The sequence below is a fragment of the Procambarus clarkii genome, chromosome 69 (assembly GCF_040958095.1).
Source record: "Procambarus clarkii isolate CNS0578487 chromosome 69, FALCON_Pclarkii_2.0, whole genome shotgun sequence".
Classification (NCBI taxonomy): Eukaryota; Metazoa; Arthropoda; class Malacostraca; order Decapoda; family Cambaridae; genus Procambarus; species Procambarus clarkii.
Genome location: NC_091218.1, coordinates 25383720 through 25407388, shown reverse-complemented (window position 1 = coordinate 25407388; position 23669 = coordinate 25383720). Strand labels below are relative to the sequence as shown.

The following is a 23669-nucleotide window of genomic DNA, read 5'->3' as shown; positions in this document are numbered from 1 at the left end:
AACAGCTGCATATTCTAGCTTTGGCCTAACAAAAGTCATGAACAATTTCTTTAGTATATCACGATCCATGTATTTAAAAGCAATTCTGAAGTTAGAAAGCATAGCATAGGCTCCTTGCACAAAATTCTTTATGTGGTCCTCAGGTGATAGTTTTCTATCTAGCACCACCCCTAGATCTCCTTCTTTATCAGAATTCTTTAAAGATTTCTCACATAATATATAGTTTGTGTGGGGTCTATGTTCTCCTATTCAACATTCCATAACATGACATTTATTAACATTAAATTCCATTTGCCAAGTGGTGCTCCATATACTTATTTTGTCCAGGTCATCTTGAAGGGCATGACAATCATCTAAATTTCTTATCCTTCCTATTATCTTAGCATCATCAGCAAACATGTTCATATAATTCTGTATACCAACTGGTAGATCATTTATGTAGACAATAAACATCACTGGTGCAAGAACTGAACCCTGTGGTACTCCACTTGTGACATTTCTCCATTCTGATACATTACCTCTGATTACTACCCTCATTTTTCTATCAGTCAGAAAATTTTTCATCCATGTTAGAAGCTTACCTGTCACCCCTCCAATATTTTCCAGTTTCCAGAACAACCTCTTATGTGGAACTCTGTCGAAAGCCTTTTTTAGGTCCAGATAAATGCAGTCAACCCAACCATCTCTTTCCTGTAATATCTCTGTGGCTCGATCATAGAAACTGAGTAAATTTGATACACAGGATCTTCCAGATCGAAAACCATATTGTCTGTCTGATATTATATCATTTCTCTCCAGGTGTTCTACCCATTTAGTTTTGATTAGTTTTTCCAAATACTTTCACTATTACACTTGTCAATGATACAGGTCTATAATTGAGGGGGTCTTCCCTGCTGCCACTTTTGTAGATTGGAACTATGTTAGCCTGTTTCCACATGTCTGCTATGATTCCTGTACACAGGGATGCCTGAAAGATCAGGTGAAGTGGAATGCTGAGCTCAGATGCACATTCTCTCAGAACCCATGGTGAAACTCCATCTGGGCCAGCTGCTTTGTTCTTACCTAGCTCCTTTAGCATATTTTCCAATTCATCTCTAGACACCTCTATCCGCTCTATGTTTTTCTCTGGAATTCTTATTGTGTCTGGTTCTCTGAAGATTTCATTTTGTACAAACACACTTTGGAACTTTTCATTTAATGTTTCACACATTTCCTTTTCATTTTCCATGAATCTGTTTCCCATTTTTTTTAAATACAGTATTCGTCTAAAATCAATTTCTGAAAATATTTTGATGAAAGTTTCACAATGCTGAAGCCAATAAGTTGGAGATTTGTTTAACATTTTTAAGTAATTTTTACATAATTCGAATATCTTTCGCTTCCCTGCCCCCTTATGCTGAGCAGTTTAAGGGTTAAACTAATGTGCAGTACAGAGGTTAAAAATTAGAAAGCATACACAAGCTTCTGGGCTTTTACTTCTGATTCAGTCTTTCCAGCAAATAATCTGCAATACAGAGCAATCTTAATTAGCAAACTATATGGAACTAACATGTATTCATTGGAGTGAGGGATGCATTGCAGCTGGAGATGTTTTATGGAGGAATTTGTGAAATAGAATTTTCTTTTTAATGGCAAAAACAGCTGAAGCAATGTATTTTTCTTTTCTTCTAAAGTTGCTTCCATCTACGAAAATGATTAAAATTGTGATTGGAGCAATATTAAGTGTCATGGTTCATACCCTAACATTTCCCATGCTTTATTGCTAATTTCACTGAATGAAATTTTAATTTCAACCTACCACATGGTAAAATACCACAAGAACCTGCTTGTAAAAATATTTCATCATATTCATAATATTTCCCACATCCAGCCTTTAAACCTCATTTTCAAAGGAAAAAGGTTTATATTTCAGCAAAGGAATAGAACCATTGCAACTGGAAATTAAAATGAACCATAGAATTTGGTTTTAAATACTGTAACCTCAATAAATTTCCAAAAGCTCTAACAGTTTCTTGTAATGTTGCATCCATTTTTGAAAATCATTAAAAATATGATTGGAGTGATAATAAGAAAGTATCATTCATGACCTTATATTTTATATGCTCTATGGGCTAATTTTACTAAGTGAAATTTTAATTTCAACCAATCATATGATGTGCAACATTCCCACCAGTCTGTGAACTGTAGCCCAACATCCTAAGCAAATAAGTACATCCCTAGTTCATTTTGCCAAACTCTTGTTTGTGGAATCGGGTAAGTAAATCCATAGGTTCACTAAATGAGGTTAATTGAATCCAGATATCAATCTACCAAGATCTAACTAATATTACATTAGAGGAAAGATTAGTCAGCACAAACCATGAGGTATAACCAAAATTTCCAGTAAGTGGTCAGATAATATATACACTGCAATTACAATTTATTTACTCACACAAGGAAACAAATTTGGGAAAAGATAGAAAAAAACAAGCTAACTAAATTTTACACTCAACCATAATATATATTTCACCCTCTATATTTTCAGATACTTATACATACTATAAAATGTTTATGGCTATAACACTTGTAGTGGTTGTCAGAGATCCACTTCTGCCACATCTTCCAACATTAGAAATCTTACTACTCGTGGGGGAAGAGAAGAGGCTTGAAGGGTAACTTGGACTCTCTCCCCAAGTCGACAGCGTATATGAATTCTGCACAAATCAGCAAGTGTGAGGGGTTGTGACCTAAAGAGTTAAAATATTCAAATTAATACATACAATACCACCAATATTACAATAGTATATTTTAAAATACTGTATTCAAATTAATACAATGTTACAATAGGATATATGAAAAATCCATTGCTGAATGTTATTTCAACACTAGGGCTCACCCAGAAACACCAATTTCTGGGTGAGCCCCTGTGGCTTCCTGAGGCTAATATCTCTGATAGTGTGCTATACTACTAGGTCCCATCAGTTGTGTTGGTTCCGGTTTTGTTTAAGTTTGGTTCCTCTTCCTGGGATAAGGGGCGTTTCGAGTTCTGGTGCCTTCCTGGGTGGCAGCCTACTTTGATGGCTGGTTGGTGTGGGCTCCCAACCAGGCTCACAAAGGCCAAATTGGGTCTCACCAGAGGTACTTGCCAAGGGCCTCCCAAACCCACCAAGGGAATCCAAAAGGAAGAAACCCTCAGAAAAGATGAATCCCAGGAACCCTAGGATACACGGAAATGAACCCAGAGAAAGCCCTATCTACCACATTTGCCGGCAGAAAAGACGCACCACGTGAATGAAAGTTTCATTAGTTGTTCATTCTTAACCACTGCACTGCTCTGCATTAAAAATACGACACGCCCATGGTGCGCCGAAAATAATTTCTTTCCAAACAATTATTTCTCTGCTTATATTGTTAAAATGCAGTCTCTGATCACGGGAAACTAAACAAAAATATTGTATGTGACATACTTTAGCCGAGATGGAGCTGGGAAGTTGAGCATATTATGATTACTGAGCGATGGAGCGCTCAAGGTCACTAAGCCCCACCACCCCCTGGGGCGGCAGTTACTGCAAATACAGTACAGGCATACCTCAGTTTAAGAGTTTAATTGGTTCCTGGAGACGCCTCGTATTCCGAAAACTTGCATTCCGAAGCTAATTTCCCCATAAGAAATAAAGGGAAATGAATTAATCCGTTCCTGACTACCCCAAAAACCCCACATCAAACTAAATTTGTATACCTAATTCATCTAAATAAACCTACAAAACTATGTTCAAGTTATTACTTACCTTGCTGTTGAATGCTGTAGGCGTATGGAAGATGGTGAGGAGGTGGGAGGAAGAGAGGAGTTACTGTTTGGAAGGGGAGTCCCCTTCCATTACCACATCAGGCAGTGAGGACTTCACTGGTGTGCACACACTGGCACATTTTGCCTGCATACCACTAGGACTTGCTTGTTTTACTAAGAATTTGTCTAATGACACTTGTTTTTCCCTACATTTTAACACTTGTCTGTAGTAAGACATCACATTATCATTTAAAAGGTCAATGCAACGGCCTGCTACAGCTTTATCTGGGTGAGTTTTTTCAACAAAACTTTGCAGTTCTTCCCATACTTCACACATTTTCTTAATCAAGAAGGGACATCCTCTACTGCCTCTACTCACAGCTATTTTCTTAGGTTGAACCTTACCAATGGCTTTCTTGAGACCCATGGCAAGATATATAATGACAATTTTTATGCTCAAATGGCCAAAAAGCCGATAAAAAACTGTAAATCCTTGTGAAGAATTCAGGTGGGATAGTCACTGGACACGAGACACTGGTAAACTGAGGCGCGATCGCCATGCCACCACGCGCCAGTCGGCCTGTACACGTATCAACAAACTCGCGTCCCGAGGTAACCCTCGCCTTCCGAGACATATTTTTGGAGTAAATCCTGCTCATCTTCCGAAAAACTCGCATACAGGGACACTCGCATTCCGAGGTACCACTGTATAATGTTTCACAATTATTTTGATGTTTCTCATTTGTTTCTTTTCTGGTTTTATGCTATAATATTATTCAAAAGTGGGTAATTTGTGGAATTTGTATAGGTCAATGTGTGGAACATCACTATGCTCAAAATTATGGGGCTCATGTATGTGACATGTATATTATATTCTACGATCAATCAAACAGTGTTTTTTCTGTTATTACACTATATACACACATTGTATATACCTATCTACATATGTGTTCACCATAATGAACCACTAAGTTGGTATGGCGAGCCTAAAAACAAGAGTGGGCTGCCACACCCAGCCAGCTCTTCCTTCAACACCTAACTCGCCAAAATTACTCCTCCCACAATACTGTTTGTGGTGTTATTACACTATATACACACATTATATATAATTATCTACATGTTTTATTCGCCATAACTGAACAACTAAGCTGATATGGTGTCCAAACAGCATAGTGGCCACTGCATGACATGTTACACAGCAACGACAGCCTCACTCACCTAAATGGCTCCTCCCAACATAAGCATTTTGCTGTTATTGCACTCTATACACACGTTAAATATAAGTATCTACATTTGTGTTCACCATAGTGAACCACTAAGCTGGTATGGTGGTTCCAGACAATAACACGTTGCCACACACCAGCCAGCAGCCGACGCCACCTCTCCCTCCCTCTCTCCCTCACCAACAGTACTCCTCCCACCACTAATTCACATCACTAATTCTCCCCACCTAATTCTCTCCTTGCCCGAAACACTATGCGTACTAGTGGCTTTAGGTATTGTATGTACTACCTTTATCTTTAAATCAAACAGAATGTTTGTACTGTAACCCTGCAACTATGTATGTACTTTTCCTAAATAAATTATTATTATTATTATAATCCTGCTATTATCAGAATCCTGGTCACCATATCATGTAAATGAATAATTTTTCACATGTTTGTTTTGTAAAGGAACATGAGAAATCGTTTGAAGAATTTTAGATGGACAAAATAACGTGCTGTGGCTAATGCTGTGAACATCTTGAACAGCATTTATTCACTGATATCTGAACATGGTACACAGTCTTTATCACAGTCAGGCTCTTCTGTAATAATATCATGGCTAAATAATACCAGATACATATATATTTGGAAAATGTTAGGCGATGCTGCAGTCAAAAGCTGAACAGCAATACTGTTAGCTCATGCTGCGTGTGCCAACCTTGGTTGCTTATTCAGTACCGAGATTTTCACACCCGGGAATGTTGCTCACAATTTTTTTTTTAAATGGCATCTGTTTAGGAGAGCCCTGAGGAAACTGGCATGAGCCCTGTGTAGCCTTGAGAGTTTTGAACAATACGCTATACCTATAAGATTCCTGAGGCACTTCGCACACCATCCGTCGAGAGCCTCAAGGCGCGTTGCGCAGTGCAGTGGTTAATATCTCTTTTTTTTTTTTTTTTTAATTACCCCTGATAAAAGCACCCCTTGGCTAAAAAAACAGCGTTGAATGTAATGAAACGCCATTTTCTGGGTGAGCCCAGAAAAAAAAAAAACCTAGGTTCATGCAGCCCAGAGTACTGAAAACACCTGGCCAACACACCACCACACACAGCTGGCACAGCCACAAAGGAAACATCCAGAAAGGAAAGCAAGGCCAGAGGCGACATTTGATCACCAGGCACACCAGTCAAGAACTGGTGTCGTGAGCCACCTGCTCGGGCTCCTCCTTCCCCCCTTTTGTGGGAGGGGGGTTAGTGAACTAATGACCAGGTGCGCTAGATGGATGACGATTTGCTTGTTTGTTTGTTTGTTTTCTTATGGGAGGAGTTCTTTGGCTCTGTTCGGATGTATATTGCAATTTTTACCAGCTGGGGGTTTGTATTGTTTTGCCTATCTTTCTGGGTGCCCTACCCGGTCGATGGCAGACATGACATACTCTAAATGTAGAGTGCTCATAATGGCCATTGCTCCCTGTGCCTCTCTGAGTTGGCCAGGTTCTAGCTATGGTCTCCGGTAGGCATACAGAACACCCGTGACTGATGACACCAAACTAATATGGCACATGTCAGTTTGGATAGCTTCAGGGAGCGGATGGGGCTCCCCACAGAAAACCGAAGTGACCACCACGGTTCAGACAACGAACTGCCAGGGAGTAGAGTAAAGCCAGAACACAGAACCTGGAGGAAGCTGAATCCTCCTCAGGGCATGCTACACAGTTGCAAACTTACACACCGTACTGTGCACCTGAAGGAACAGACTCTGAAACAATTCAGCAGTGAATTGCATTGCATCAGCAACAGAACTGACCTGGAACTGTTGGTAGAGATGAGCTGGTGCTCCAGGCTGGCTAGTGATCATTACTGGTATTTATGGTTTTGAGCTACTTTTAATGAACAAATCCACAAGGGCCATGACGAGGATTCGAACCTGCGTCTAGTTTGAGTGTTTCGATTATTGTTTTGAATTGTTTGGATTGTTGTTTTGTTTCAAGACTTTTTTTCTGTGAACTTTCAGTTGTCTGTACTGCTTCACTACCCTTCTGGGTGATTTCTTGATGGGGGTGATGGAATGACACTCACTCCATGTGCTTCTGTGAAGCAGTTATGTTCAGGTTCTGGCTCTGGTCCCCAGTAGGTGAAACAAAACTTCTTCAACTAATGAGACAGTAGTTAGGAGCAATCTTAGGGATAGCTTTAAGAGGCTAATGCAATTAAACTTGAATGCTTTGTAATTAATAACAATGCAATTAAACTTGAATGCTTTGTAATTAACAACAATGCAATAAAACTTGAATGCTTTGTAATTGACAACATTGCAATTAATCTTGAATGCTTTGTAATTAACAACTATGCAATTAAACTTGAATGCTTTGTAATTAACATCAAGTGTTTGGGTTGAACAATGCAGCCCATAATAGTTGAAAATATTAATAATACATCACCTAACAGCAGCAAGTCTTGAGAGAAGCGTGCCTGGAGTGAAGATCCCAACCAACCACTCTGCATGCCACAGCTTAAAACCTGCTAATACCAACAATGTGGCCAAGGGGGCATTACTACGAAGAGCAGTCATATGAAGATAGTCTAGAGTACCAGCTGGAGTTCGATGATTCACATTACACCTGAGAAAAGCATAAAATTTGAGTTTAAGGAACTCAGTTAAAGGGACATTGTCAACTCTCACTAGTGATAATGTTTTTGGATTGATTTTCTTAGGGTTTAACCCTTTGCACATACATGTATATACTTTAACCCTTAGACAGCAGTTATCATCAATAGTCGATTCACTGGGTAATGCAGTTATCATCATATAAAGATTTTAACAATTATTTTTTGGGTTTTGCATGTATGATGCAAATATGGATGTAATAGTTACCTTGACCCATGAAAAAACCAGCGTTGAATGTAAGGAAACGCCATTTTCTGGGCGAGACCCAGAGGCTCCCCGGAGCTTGCTAGGCTGATAGGCTAATGTCAGACTTTGACATCAGTCATGTGTATGGAGTTCTGTGGGCTTATCGGGGACCACAAGCCAGAACTTGGCCCCCTCAGAGAGAAATGGGAAGCAATGGCCTATAGAAAATCCGGTGTGGTTGGAAGCATTCTATGTCTGCCATCGACCGGGTCAGGCACCCAAAAAGGTAAGCATCCCAAAACAAACCCCTATTCTGGTGAAAATATTGCTACCAAAAAGCTGAACAACTGGATAGAACTCCCCTAAAAGAAACGAGCAAACGAGCATGATGTCACACGCCGCCGCGTTGCTGTCTGCACAGCTTCCCCTTCCCCCAGGAGGGGAAAGGGGGGGCCCCAGATCCCTCGCGCCGGCTATCCACCCTTCAGTTCTGAAGCTGGATGTCAAAACACGAAAAAAACGCCGACCAGAGGGAGGGAGGGATACTGGGGAGCCTTCGGGTCTCACTCAGAAAATGGAGTTTCATTACATTCAACGCTGGTTTTCTGAGGAGAGCTCCTTTGGCTTCCCAGAGCTAAGTACCCACAGAGGAAAACATAGGGACTTACCCGGGAGGCCATCGCTGCTCACTCCTCAACTCGAAGTCGAGAAAACTGGCTGCAGCTGCCGACCCAAAGCAACACAGGCCCGATGAGGCCCAGGAACGTTCACCAGGTAACAAGCAGCCAGGACCCTGTTCGACCACCAAAAGCCCTGTGCCCGATTGTCAGCCCAGGACATGTTGCCAAAGACGGCAGCAAGAGCAGCGAACTTATGAACGTCACGGGCACGGGGATAGACCGCAGGCTGGCTAGCCTTAATAATTCTGCGGACAACCTGGGAGACCCGCACCTGCGAACTGGGAAGAAGGGAAACTGGATCAACCCGAAGCGCGTCCCCGGACACAGAAGCCGTGGCGCACAAATAACGGCAAAGAGCCGCAACCGAACACAAAACATGATGCAGTTAGCCTCTCACTGCCACTCCCTCAATGACTCCTCCCTCTCCCACATCCTCCTTCCACCATACTCTTCTTGCTTTTATCCACTATATACAGACGTTATATATAAGTATCTACATGTTTTGTTCACCATAACTGTTCATCTAAGCTGGCATAGTGTCCAAAGAGCATAGTGGCCACCCCTACCCAGCATGATAAATCATGCAGATGTTGCCACCTCCCCTCACCAAGATGGCTTCTCCCCACACTCCTTTTGCTGTTATTACACTATATATACACATTATATATAAGTATCTACATTTGTATTCACCATAATGAACCACTAATTTGGTATGCTGAGTAGCAGTGGCAGTGGCAGCCCACCACTGGCTGTCACTCCCTCCCTCCCTCCCTCCCTCCCTCCCCTGACTCGCCATCCTTCTCCTCCCACCATACTGTTTTTGCTTTTATTCACTTATACAGACGTTATATATAAGTATCTGCATGTTTGGTTCACCATAGCGAATAACTAAGCTGGTATAGTGAGTCAAAACAATAAAAAGTGGTCACACAGAATCAGCAGACAACGGTACCTCCCTCCCCACCAAGATTACTCCTCCCACTACAGCGCTAATTATCACAACAATCCTGCTATTATCAGAATCTTGGTTATTTTTATCACAGTCACGGGTCTTCTGTAATACTATCACCGCTAAATAATAGCATGTATATATATATATATATTAGTATATTTTGGTAGCAGTCTTTCCTGTAGACATATATTATTAAATATGACCGAAAAAGTAAGATTAATAATTCTAACACGAATTTTCTCAATCTTTCGTACATTACGCTTCACTGTTGGAGGTAAATCAAAAATCAATTCTCCAAAATTCATTTTTATTTCTAGTCTGACGCGACACGGGGGCGTTTCGTAAAACTTATTGCATTTTCAAAGACTTTAGTTCACAAATACACAACTGAATAGAACTTACGTATCTCCGATTTTATATCTACATTTGAGTGAGGTGGAAGGGGTGATGTGGCATTAACACAAGACAGAACAAAATGTGGTATTAATAGGGTATTAATTTCATCAACAATGTTGATGAAATTAATACCCTATTAATATATATATATATATATTATGGCATTTTTAGGCGATGCTGTGGTCACAAGCTGAACAGCAGTGCTGTGAGCTCATGCTACGAGCGCCAGCTTTGGTTGCTCACTCAGTACTGAGGACTTCACACCTGGGAATGTGGCCCATGATTTTTTTTTTAATGGCTTCTGTTTACAAGAGCCCTGATGAAGGTGAGGTGAACCCCGTGTATCCGCAGGCCGTTTAAATCTTACATAGTACTCCAACACTTCATATGACGTGTTGCGCAGTTTAAGGGTTAAATACCTTTTGTAATATAGGCACTAGTTATTTTTTCCCCACGGACATGAATGTACTGTGTTGGGCCGTGTGTCCACATTGTTTACTATGAATTCGTGCGGCTAGCATCAGTTTTGAAGGATATTACTGTCTCAGAACGTTAGCCAGAGATAATCAGATCCAGACAAAAATGGATAAATTCATGATTCAACGGTCCGTGAAAAATCTTCATCTACAATCCATACTGCACCCACTGGGAATTCAACAAGTAATGCAGCATCAGCCAGCAACAAATGCTCTACAAGCCATGCAGCACCAGCTGATGCGGAATACTCATCAACAAGTCATGCAGCATTTACCGGCAACGAATGCTCTACAAGCCATGCAGCACCTGCTGATGCGGAATACCCATCAACAAGTCATGTAGCATTTACCGGCAACGAATGCCCTACGAGTCATGCTGCACCTGCTGATGCTGAATTCCCATCAACAAGTCATGCAGCATCTGCCAGCAACAAATGCTCTACAAGCCATGCTGCACCCGCTGATGCTGAATTCCCTTCGACAAGTCGTGCAGCATCCGCTAACGATGATACAAAATATGATTGAAATGCATATAATTTAGTGTAAAAAATGTTGATAGAGTACAGTATTGTAAGTGTTAATGAATAATTAAGCCTTGACAAAACATATACTGTACACAGTGTAAATACAGAAATACATTTCAATTATACAAGTGCGTTACAGCTGTTGGTCAAAAAAAAAAAAAATTCTGTTAAAGTGCAGTGCATTATTCACATGCGAATTTGTAATAAGCCTAGTTGTTATGTGAAGTAAATGCCTGAATATAAGTGTACATAATGTATAAATACATAGTGTATGTATACTAAACAATACAAAATAAGTGCCGCAGAGAACGACATAATCTTCACAGCTTTGTAATCATCAGCTTCAAATAAAAATTAAGTAAGTTTATCAATTTTATTACAGTATTACAACATATTAATTTTTTTTCAACTATATAGAGCACCACTTGGTTTCCGATCCCCTTGGGGACGAGACCCGTTGGTTATCATGTAAGTTTGTAAACGAGAAATGGAGGAAAATGGAGAGAAAAAACCAGCGTTGAATGTAATGAAACGCCATTTTCTGGGTGAGACCCGGAGGCTCCCCGGAGCTTTACCGGCTGATATGCTAATGTCAGACTTTGGCATCAGTCATGTGTATGGAGTTCTAGGGCCTACCGGGGACCACGAGCCAGAACCTGGCCCCCTCAGAGAGGCAAGGGGAGCAATGGCCTATAGAAACCCCCGTGTGGTTGGAAGCATTCTATGTCTGCCATCGACCGGGTCAAGCATCCAGAAAGGTAAGCATTCCAAAACAAACCCCTATTCTGGTGAAAATTGCTACCTAAGCCGAACTAGTGAATAGAACTCTTCAACAGAAAACAAGGAAACTAGTATGACGTCATACGTCACCGCGCCGCTGTCTGCGCAGCTCCCCCCTCCCCGGGAGGGGGAAGGGGGAGCCCCAGACCTCCCACGCCGGCTATCCACCCATCAGTTCTGAGGCTGGATGTCAAAACACGCGAAAAACGCCGACCGGAGGGAGGGAGGGTTGCCGGGGAGCCTCCGGGTCTCACCCAGAAAATGGCGTTTCATTACATTCAACGCTGGTTTTCTGGGGGGAGCCCCGTCGGCTCCCCGGAGCTAACTACCCACAGAGGAAGGTCAAAGGGACAAAACCGGGAGGCGGACACCACGCATCCCCCAAGGAGGCGAGACAACCGGCAGCAAACGCCAACCCAAGGCGCCACAGCCCCGAAAATCCCGGGAACAACACGAGAACCACGAGCAGCAAGGCCCCTGTACGAACACCAAAAATCCATGCCCGAAAGACTGCAAGGCCACGTCGCCCAGACGGCAGCGAGAGCAGCGAAGCCACGAACACCACAGGCATGAGGGAAGAACACAGGCAGCTTAGCCGCAAGAACACGGCTGACCACCCGGGACACCATCACCCGCGAACCGGGAAGAACAGAACCGGATCAACGCAAAACGCGCTCCGGACCCAAACGCCGTGGCACGCAAACAACAGCGGAGGGCCGCCACTGAACACAAAAACGACACACCCCCGGCCCGACCAACGAAGCACCAACAAACCCTGGACCCCTCCAGAATGCAGCAGCCCCACCCCGCGCCAGAAAAGATGGAGACTGCTGCCATCAAACAACCAAAACGCTAAAACCGAAGGAGCAAGAAAACTCAGCGAACCGACCCCCAGAGGCAAAGGCCCAAAGGAAAGAGCCGACGAAAAAACACACCGGAACCGAAGGGGCACTACCAACCGAGGAGAAGACAGAGCACGCTGACCAGAGACCAGGATGGTGCAAGCGGCGCACGAACAGGCCGGAGGTGAAATGACGCACAAGACAGCTGACTAACGGTGCAGAAGCAACACCAAGACCGAAAGCAAGCTGAAGCGGCTCCACCTGCGCCGCACGAAAAGAGGCGACAGTATGTGGCAAGACGACGGCCCCCAACCCCCACTAGAAAACCAAGCCGAGAGGAAACCAAGCTAACAAGAGGAACCACCTAAGAAGGGACAGGAAAAGGAAGGACCGCCAAAATACCCCATACTGCCGCCAAGAAAAACACGCAGGTGGGACACCTACCACGAAGCCACCCGACCACCAACCGGAGGCGAGACCACGAGGCAGAACATAAGCAGCCCCGACAAGGCCCCCCCGAGCCCAGGAAAAAGGCGGAGCCGCGAGAAGATCCCGGGCGCGACCACCGAAACCCAGGCGGCACAAGGAGATGGAACGTCTGCCGAACAGAAAAACTCCGAAGCATGCAAGCCCGCCAGGAGTTCAGAAACGACGGGTCCGACGCGAGACATCGCAAGAACCCCCCCAAAAAAAAAAACAACAACAACCGGCAGGGCAGGAAAACCAAAGAAGGCGGAAGGGTCGCCGCCAGAACAGGACCCGAACCAAGGGGCACGAACAACTGCAACAGACCGAGACAAAGAAGCACATCACAGGACACAGGCTGACCAACGCCTAAGAACACACGCAGAACATCCCTGCTGCAGAGGAGGCAGGAAGAAAGAGCAGAAGCACAAAAAAAAAAAAAAAACAGGAGAACAACCAGGGGTGGACAATCAGGCAGGGACAAAAACCCCACGCAATCCCCAGGCACAAAACGGCAGCAAAGTGCCACTCCACAACCAGACACAGGAACAAGGACACGCCACCGTGAAACACGGTACCAATGCACACGTGCAGCAGCAGCAACAGGCACCACTGCAACATGCAACATGTAAATAGCAACTCCCCTCTGCAAAGGCAGAGAACGGAGCAGGCAGACCCCAGACAGGGCCAACGGAGACACGACAAAACCCTGCAGGCCTAGAAACCTGCACCAGGTGACCGACGGCGGAGAAACCCCGCTCGATACCTGCTGGATGAGGTACTGGGAGCTCTTTTACACCTCAAGCCCGGCCCAAGGTCAGGCCAGACCGACCAGAGGATGGCCCACCAGGCAGCTGCTAGGAGCAGTCCACCGGCCCACATACCCCCACAACCAGGATGGGCCGGAACAGCCATACGAAAACAGGCCAGTGCGCCCTGGAAGTCCACGGACAAACCAGCAAGAAGGCTTATGCTCGCAAGTAGGTCGTGTAACAAGCACAGACCACTGATGGTAATACAGTGTTCCCCAAAAGTGCCAATAGCACCACTGCACTCCACTGGTACTATCCCGCAAGTTCTACCAGATAGGCGGGACCCAAGAGCCAGAGCTCAAATCCTGCAAGCACAGCCAGGAGCCTCACCAGGTGAGTACAGAACCAACCCTACAACCCCCACACCTCACAACATTAAAAAAGGAGGGTCCCCTGAATGACTCCAGCATGGGTTGGACATGCACATGAGGGGGACAGGAAGGGGTGATAAAGGGACAGTCACTGGTGTGCGAACGGTCACAGTCGTACAAAAATATACCTAAATAAAGACAGGTATATAAACACCGCCGCATCCAGCGCCCGGCCAAAAGACGCCAGACCGCAGAAACTCACCTGGCGAATGGTGGCTCGAACTTGACACGACTCAACCGTGCCCAGAAGAACTTGGGAGCACCGCCAGGTGAAGACGCCAGAGCCGGACCCTGCCGGACCCGCAGGAGAACAGGGAGAGGCGAAGGAGGCGGTCCACAACCATGACACAGGGAAAACCGCGGTGTCCTCCCCACAACTGGGAACCAGGACACCCCCGGCGCGAAGGGGCACATACCGCAGCCAGGGAGAAGAACGAGAGGCGAAGCACTGTAGCAAAAAAGGGCGCAAAACCCCAGCACTGAACCACCGCCCAGACCAAAACAAACTCCACGGCGCATGCGCATAACACGCTGGCCGAACCGCACACCCTCCCTGCGGGAAGGCGCCAGCCAGGACTATTGCACGAGAAAAGGAGCCAAAAGAGGAAGCAGGAACAATAAAACTGGCCAAAGAAGCAAAGAGCCCAAAAAAAAGAAACCCAAACGGGCGACAAGTAGCCCAACCGGGCGACAAGTAGCCCAACCGGGCGACAAGTAGCCCAACCGGGCGACAAGTAGCCCAACCGGGCGACAAGTAGCCCAACCGGGCGACAAGTAGCCCAACCGGGCGACAAGTAGCCCAACCGGGCGACAAGTAGCCCAACCGGGCGACAAGTAGCCCAACCGGGCGACAAGTACTAGGAGCCGACAGACGTTCCAATAATGCGGGAAGTAGCGAAAAACCTTCCCGTACCCTCGAGAACACAGAAGCCAACACTAGTCCCGAAGGCACACGAAGGCGCAGGCGCACCCGAGATCAGAAGTCACGCAGAACCCCATCGAACGGGGAAACATGACAAAAACACCGTCCCAAAAAGCGGAGGAGGAAACATCCACCCACAGGACGGAACCAACCGACTCAAAGGCCAAGGAACCGAGCCCGGGGAGGGGCCGACGTCCAAAAGCACGTACGGCGAGTGGGGAGGAAAGATCCCACTCCGCGTAACCACAAGCCCCGCCTAGAGGGGGATAAAAACCCCCACGGGGTCTAACGGGGCCAAGGCCCCCCCAAGTCAGCCCCTCCCCAGCCCCGGGAACCTACACGACAGGCCCCGGGGCCGAGCCGTTCCCCCAAAGCCCCGGCCGTACCAGAAAACCGGGGCAGCCGTGAAAACACTAAGGAAGGGAGCCCACTGGCAGACTCATACAACACGGCTGGAGGAACAGGCCCAAATGCCCCCGTCACTACCCCGGAAGGGGAATTCCCATAGACTGCCCGAGTCTCAACACCACCAAACACCCCGCCCTGCCAAACAACTTTCTAAGAGCTGAACCCCCGGGACGTGTACACTCACGGGGACCTAGCAGGGGGTACCACCAGAAATACTCAGAACACAAGGGACACAAGGGGCAAGAACGAAGGCAGACCCCCCCACCAGGTATATAAACAAAAGAAAAAGAAAACCCCGCAAGAGGACAGCGTACCCAAGCGGAACAGAGCCGGCCGCTATGATTGGTAAAGACAAGCTGCACAGTACCCCGCGCCCCACCAGTGCAAACACTGCCCCTTACTCTAAGGCGAACAAGGGAGACAGAACACCCGAGCACAAAAAGAGCGGCCGAAAACCAAGCAGTAAACGGCCAAGCAGGGGCAGGACCCAAGGAACTTGTGGAAGGTGGCCCCAAGCCCCAAGGGCAGTACTTACAGGGCACCTAGGGAAGGGAACCCTAGGCGCATGCAGCCCGAGTACTGAAGAATCACTCCCGGCTCACGCACCACCTAGAAAACAGACACCACACTCTAGGTACAGTGCTGAAACAACCACTGGAGCCGGAGCACATAACCATTGCCTATAGCATCAGCCGAAGAACTGATGGGTGGATAGCCGGCGTGGGAGGTCTGGGGCTCCCCCTTCCCCCTCCCGGGGAGGGGGGAGCTGCGCAGACAGCGGCGCGGTGACGTATGACGTCATACTAGTTTCCTTGTTTTCTGTTGAAGAGTTCTATTCACTAGTTCGGCTTAGGTAGCAATTTTCACCAGAATAGGGGTTTGTTTTGGAATGCTTACCTTTCTGGATGCTTGACCCGGTCGATGGCAGACATAGAATGCTTCCAACCACACGGGGGTTTCTATAGGCCATTGCTCCCCTTGCCTCTCTGAGGGGGCCAGGTTCTGGCTTGTGGTCCCCGGTAGGCCCTAGAACTCCATACACATGACTGATGCCAAAGTCTGACATTAGCATATCAGCCGGTAAAGCTCCGGGGAGCCGACGGGGCTCCCCCCAGAAAATAATACAAAATCTAAGGAAAAAAATCGACAGGTTCATAGCATAAATGTGACAGTATTTTGTATGCACTCACCAATAAGAGAAGTCCTGATCCACTTCTTGGATCTTGGATGATTCTCATCCAAGATCTATATATTTCCATCAGGACATTTTGTGACTTTGTATATAAAAATATGAAAGTAAGTCAGATTTGTTTACATGTCTACCATGAGTGGAATCAGAAAGTCACTACTTCTTACAATGTTATCATAAGCAAATATTTTAAAGACAGATGAAAAGATTACCGTACTTTCTGACTATTGCATTTAATTCCAAGTCTGCAGTGAATGGAAACAAAAGAGTAATATGGAAATCAGTGAAGAGACATTGCAAATACTGTACTGTAATTGAGATAAATTTAAGAATTGACAATAGTGTACATATACCATGCCTGTACCTGAAATACATATATTTCAAGTCCAGTGCTTATATTTTAACATTTTTGAATGTTAATTCTTGCTTATGAAACTTTGTTCCTTTACTAAACCATGCAAAATAGATAATGAACAATGGCAGATTAATAGAATTAAAATACAACAATCATAATAGTCACAGTAATCACAGAACCTCACCCCTGTCTTATTAGAAGAGCAGCTGCTTTGTTTTTTTCCAGTAATAATGCACGGTACAAAGGTGTGTCCCCTGCTGTTACAGTTTCTACATCCAACCGTGCACCATGAATACGAAGAAGAAGAAATACAACTCCAAAATCGGCAAACAGAGCATCACGGGTTCCTTCAACTGCTTCATGGAGAGGTGTTGTGCCTGTGAGACCATTTGGATAGTTGGTGTTGGCTCCTGAAATATTGTGATCTATAAATAAACCATAAACTGATTAGTTACAAAATATTGTGCAATATGGGACAGAACTACTATACTGAACTGTATTATAAAACAAACTCTGAATGTAATGAAACACCAATTTCTGGGTGAGCTCTGGTGGTTTCCTGAAGCTACCATCTCAGATGTGGGTGCCATCTACTAGGTGTCATTAGTCACAGAGTTCTCTGACCTACTGTGGACACAGCACCAGAATTTAGTCTCCTTACAGTGAAGGGAGCTATGGCATTTATATATTAAGTCATTTATTTATGCCATCACCAAGGAAACCACCCAGAAAGTCAGCGAGACAAAACAAGCCATAGCTACCTGCTTCCAAAACATGCAGTCTAAAAAACCAGTATTGAATGTAATGAAACACCATTTTCTGGGTGAATCCTGGAGGCTCCCCAGAGCTATCCAGGTTGAATGGATATGTATAACTTTCTGGCATCAGTCAATGTGCATGCAGTTCTTGTCTACTGGGGACCACAAGCCAGAACCTGGCCCCCTCAGAGAGGTGCAAGGAGCAAAGGCCTGTAAAAACTCCCATGTGGTTGGGAGCATTCTGTCTGCCATCAACCGGGTCTGACACCCAGGAAGGTAGGCGTCCCAAAACAAACGCCTACTCTGGTGAAACTATTGCTACCGAAAGCCGAACGAGTAGACAGAACTCCCCAAACAAAAATTAGTACACAAGCATGACGTCATCACATTTCTGCACCGCTGTCTGCGCAACCCCCCACCCTTCCCCGGGAGGGGAAAGCGGGAGCCCGAGACCTTCACACCGGCGATCCAATCACCAGTTCTTAGGCTGGATGTTAAAACATGCGAAAAACACCGCCGACCGGAGGGAGGGAGGGATGCCGGGGAGCCTCCAGGACTCACTCAGAAAATGGGATTTCATTACATTCAACGCTGGTTTTCTGGGGAGAGCCCCATCGGCTCCCTGGAGTTAATTACCCAAAGACAAGGAAAAACAGGGATTTATCTGGTAGGTGGTCAGCCCTCACTCCTCAACACAAAGTCGAGACAACTGGCTGCAACCGCCGACCCAATGCAATGCAGGCCTTACCAGGTCCAGGGACATGGACAAGGTAGCAAGCGGCCAGGATCCTGTTTAACCCCTTCAAGAACCCCGCGCCTGAATGCCAACCCAAGACATGTTACCAAAGACGGCAGCCAAAGCAGCAAACTTACGAACATCGTGGGCACGGGGAAAGACCACAAGGCTGACTAGACTTAATAACCCTGCGGACAACCTGAGAGACCCGAGCCCAGGAACCGGGATGGAGAGGAAACCAGGTCAAACCAGAGCACATACCCGGCCACCGAAGCTGTGGCGCGCAAATAACGGCGGAGAGCCGCAACCGGACACCACACATGAATCGCTCTCGGCCTGACCAACCAAGCATCAATAACCAAAGGACACCTCCGGAAAGCAGCCATCTCATTCTTCGCCAGAAAAGGAGATGGCTGCAACCGAACAAACCTACCACCAGGACCGAAGGAGCAGAAACCTCTGCGCTGGAGGAGAACATGAAGCTCCCCGACCTGACCCCTAGAAGCCCCTGCCAACAGAAAAAGAGCCAGAAAAACAATCCTGAACTGAAGTGGCCACCACAAACCGAGGAGAAGAGAGAGAGAAAAGAGAGTATCTAGTCCTAAGAACCAGGACGGCTCAGGAGGTGCACGAGCAGGCCGGAGGTGAAACAACGCACGAGACAGCTTGCAGAACGGGGCAGAAGTAACATCAACACCAAACACAAGCTGGAGCGACTCCGGCAGTGCCGCACGATACGAGGCGACAGTATTCAGCATAAGATGACGGTCCTGGAACAACCACGAAAAGAAAGACAAAACAGCCCTATCAGAGACCGAAATACACCTACGCAGTGATAGGAAAAACCAAAAGGACCACCAGGCAACTTCATACTGCTGCTGAGACGAAGCACGCAGGTGGGAGACCATCAACAAAGCAACCTGCGCCCCATGCAAGTAACGATAAACTCAAGTCAGAAACTCCAGAGGCGGAGACTCGAGGAGAAGAATGAACCAGCCTCGTACCGGGCTGGATCTACTGTCTCCACTTGATTATCCGGACTATATGGAAAGGACCCCCAGCCGGATAATCATGTGTTCCAGATAATGGTACTTTTTCACCTCCGAGTCCAAAAGTAACCATTTCCAACTATTTTTATACTACAAACAACATAACTTGAATTGCCTTGCCACATATAATTACTAAATATTCAACTAAAAACCTTAACTTACCTTCTTGTTGTTGTTGTTCGTCTTCTTGACTGATGCTACACATCTTGAAGTTGAGAATTCTTGACAACTTACATAACCAATACTAACACAACACTAAAATTAACACTTAAAATTACTGTACAGTTCATTAAGCAAAGTTAGTTTTGAGTGCCAGCTGCTGAAGCCTCACTAGTTTAAGGCACTTGGGTTACCTGTGACGCCTCACTGGTTGAAGGCACTTGGCTTGCCTGTGACGCCTCACTGGTTGAAGGCACTTGGCTTGATTTTCGTACCATATAAGAATCAAGTGTAGCTTGCCTTCTGTGCTCATTGGCCAGTTGTACAATCAGCTCTTTGGTTCGCCTCAAGTACTGATACATGTTTCCAACTTCTGGATGAGCACAATTGGATGAAAAATTTATTAATCCGTCAACATAGGTCATGAGTACACTGTATTTTGTGGTCATTGGTGTTGGTTCTTCACTGCCTTCTTCATCCTCCTCATCTTCTTCGACCTTACCAGTAACAGACTGGAGGATCTCATCTTCATTCATCACACCATATCCTGGGTCATTGGCATCTTTTTTGAGCCAATCAACCACATCCTGTCTTTCTAAGTTTTTGCCGGCATTTCTGAACATTCCGTGGATTTCATCTGTAAATTCTTCAAAATCCACCATTTCTTCATCCTCCTCATTTCTGACTGTAGACATAAGGAGTTTTTTCCAGGAATTCTTCAAAGTTGATTCCTTTACTTCACTCCACACCTTGGCCCAGTTATAGATGGCTTCCTTGATTGTATAGTTCTTCAAATTCTCAAGGTTTTTTTTAGCCCTGTTATGCAAACCGAGTTCAACATCTTCCGGAAGAGGCAAAACCACCAAAACTTCATGGAGCATCTTTTTGGTGTACAACTTCTTTGTGGCACAGATAACTCCCTAATCCATAGGCTGGATGAGCGAGGTTGTATTAGGAGGAAGTGCCATACACGCTATCTTGCCATCATGTGAGGTTAACGTGTCAATTCTGGGATGGGCAGTCGCATTATGAAGTAGCAGCAAACCCCGAACTTCACTTGGTCTTACTTTGAGTTTCTTAACTTGATAGTTACGAACTTCCCTGCAGAACACATCATGAAACTAGGAAAGAAAGATCTCCTGTGTAAACCATGCATTCTGTGAGTTATAATATTTCACTGGCAGTCTGTCCATGCAATGTTGCAAGGCTCTTGGTTTCTTAGATTTGCCAACAACTGCACACATGATTCTGTCTGTGCCGTCGGGATTCGCACACATCATGGCCGACAGCCTGTCCTTGTTAACCTTACGGCCTGGCACACAACCCTCACTCTTCATAGCTAGAGTATTTTCTGGTAAACTCCTCCAATACAGCCCAGTTTCATCAGCATTATAAATTTATAAGAATATATATTATTTGACAAAATGTATGTTCTTAATTTAAGTTTAAATAGTTCTACACCGCTTTCATTTGCACTAAATTTTTCACCAACAATTTTCCTCTTTACAATATTGTGCCTCCCTTTGAACCTTACAACCCTTCACTGGCTTGAAAATCCTTTATTCCAGGGCTTGCTGCAAACCTGCTTACAGCATTTTGTATTTCTGGGCCACAAATTGTCACGCCAGCTGTGCGGTGCTGAGCAAACCATTTGTACACAGTCTCATCCAACTGTACATGCGTCGAAGTTTTCAAAGTTTTTCTACCACATCCTCTGCTAATGCTTGCACCTTAACTCTCATTGGATGAAATGTATTTCATATATTTCTCTTTTTGTTTCCTTATATCAGAAACAGTACTGTACTAGTGCCTATATTAAATTCCTTGGCAACACTTATAGTCAACCGGCCATTTTCAAAAAGTTGTATAACATGTAACTTATCCTTAATTGTTAGGACAACCTTCTTCCGCTTAACACCTCCAGAACGATTGATGCTGCTACCAGACATAGTCTTGACCAAAAATGTTCAAAGTTATTTAAAAAAATATTTCACTAATGGCGCGGCACTGTGGTATAACATGAGGGATGAGAGCACATGGCTTGACCAGACTTGGACGGCTCCAGTTGGGGCAGGGAGGAGGCATGTTATGTAGGCCGCCAGGAGGAAAAAAAAATCACAATATTTTTTAAGGAAACTTCAGCCTGTGCAAATTGTTTTTAGGAAACTTGTATAGTATTTTCTATTACATAATTACTAGTATTTCTTTTGTTTTTGGCTATGATGAATTGTTCTAAAATTAATGGTAATTCCTTTACAGTAGTGTATAGGCCAATCCACATCCCCCTTATCCCCCGGGTGGTCCCCCCACCCAACGCTCCCCTCTCTCCCGGCACGACCCACCCACCCACTCCACCCCCTCCTACACCATGCGCTTCGAGCCACAGCCGTACGGGATTAATACGGTACGGCCCGCGGCCTGGCTTTCATATCCAGACAATTCACTGCTTGTCCGGCTGACTGTCCAGATAGTGCAACATCGGCAGCAAGTTAACCGGCCCAGATTTTTTATCCGGTCATACACCCGATTTTCTGGCTCCTATGGACATTTTGGCCGGATATTGAGATAACTTTATCCGGTCACGATTTTGGCCGTATAAGGGCATTTTCTGGATATTCAAATCCCAGATAATTGAGTGTCTACATTATCTGCTGAAAAAGGCGGAGCAACGGGAAGACCCTCAGGTCCGGACACTGAGAAAGCAGCGCCTGAAACCAAGGAGCCAGAATGACGACTCTCACCCTGGTAAGTCTCCAAGCGAGCCAGGACCTGGCAACAGCTGAACTGGGATAAAGAGGTACAGGTAATCCCACCTCACCCAGTCCTGCCTGAAGGTGTCAACCCCAAAGGCTTCGCAGTCGGGGAAGGGCGCCACATATACCAAGAGACGCCTCGACCATGCTGATGTGAAGAGATCCACTTCCAGATGGCCCGAACGTCTGACACAGCCAACCAAATAAGTTGGCGTCAATCGTCCATTCCGTGGACAGGGGAATGAACCGGGACAGGCCATCCGCCAGGATATTGGACAACCCCCGAACGTAAACCGCCAGGAGAGCCAAACCCTGAGAACTCAGCAGATGAGTCACTCGAAGCGACCAGCCCCAAAGAGCCAAGGATCGCATGGAACCTCCGCCCCCCCCTCGGTTCAGGCAATGAACCATCGGAGAACAGTCCAAATGGAGCCTGATCATCGATCCTCGAGCGACATCCACATAGCCGCGAACTCTCGCACCGTGCTTTGAGCCTAACGGAAGGACGGACCTCACTGATTCTGGCCAGCCTGGTGAGCACTGGTCACAAAGCCCCAGCCAAGAGATGACGCAACCATGAACACATCGAGTGAGGGGCTCGGGGAGGGCTTTTTCAGGGAGGTGCCAAGGCACTGAACCCCAAAAAATCTGAAGAGGAAGCCGGCGACGCAGCAACTGACACACAGCAACCGACCCAAACTGACCAGGGAGCCCTTCAGGAACAGACAAAGGCGAGAACACAGGCGAAGCAGAGCTGCCGTAGGAAGAGACAAGGAAACGGTCCATGGGAGAAGCTTCAAAAAGGCAGGGAGATGGTGGATGGGAGGGGGGGCTGGAGGGAAAATTCTGAAGCCTCGACCAAACAGATCGGCTAACTGCATCCGCACCCAATTCGGAGGAGGCAACCCTCAGAGCTGGCTGAACCACATCCCAAGCTAAACCCTGTCTGGACCAGGAAACCCTCAGATGTTTAAGGGCCATGAGCTGGGGTGGCAGGATCAGAAGGGCAAACCAAGCCCAAAGGGGAAGAAGAGGTGTAAACAAAGCCAAAGTGGAGTTCACCAACACCTACAATTCCGGGTCCCTAAACACCAAACGAGGCAGCTCTAGGGCATCCAACAGGGCTTAACCTAGCAGGCTGCAATTGAGCAAAATGAACTCACAAAGCAGAAGCTGCCTGGTATGCCCTAATCTCATCAAGATGGCCAAAGAGAAGAG

At 45.9% G+C, this 23669-nt stretch overlaps 1 protein-coding gene across 9 annotated transcripts in view; it reads right to left on the bottom strand.

Annotated features, from left to right (window-relative positions):
* Positions 1-1457: 1457 nt before the first annotated feature.
* The window catches only part of LOC123772175 (ankyrin repeat, PH and SEC7 domain containing protein secG), a 96738-nt gene continuing 74526 nt past the window's right edge, over positions 1458-23669 (bottom strand). For 8 of the 9 annotated variants that reach the window (XM_045765226.2, XM_069311291.1, XM_069311290.1 and 5 more), the window contains 3 exons: positions 17181-17406; positions 7412-7591; positions 1458-2726 (listed from right to left, as the gene is read on the bottom strand). In XM_045765226.2, the coding sequence (XP_045621182.1) occupies positions 2576-2726; positions 7412-7591; positions 17181-17406 (557 nt within the window). In that variant the 3' untranslated portion in view covers positions 1458-2575. The remainder of the gene's footprint in view (positions 2727-7411; positions 7592-17180; positions 17407-23669) is intronic. The other variant, XM_069311284.1, reaches the window with a different exon arrangement.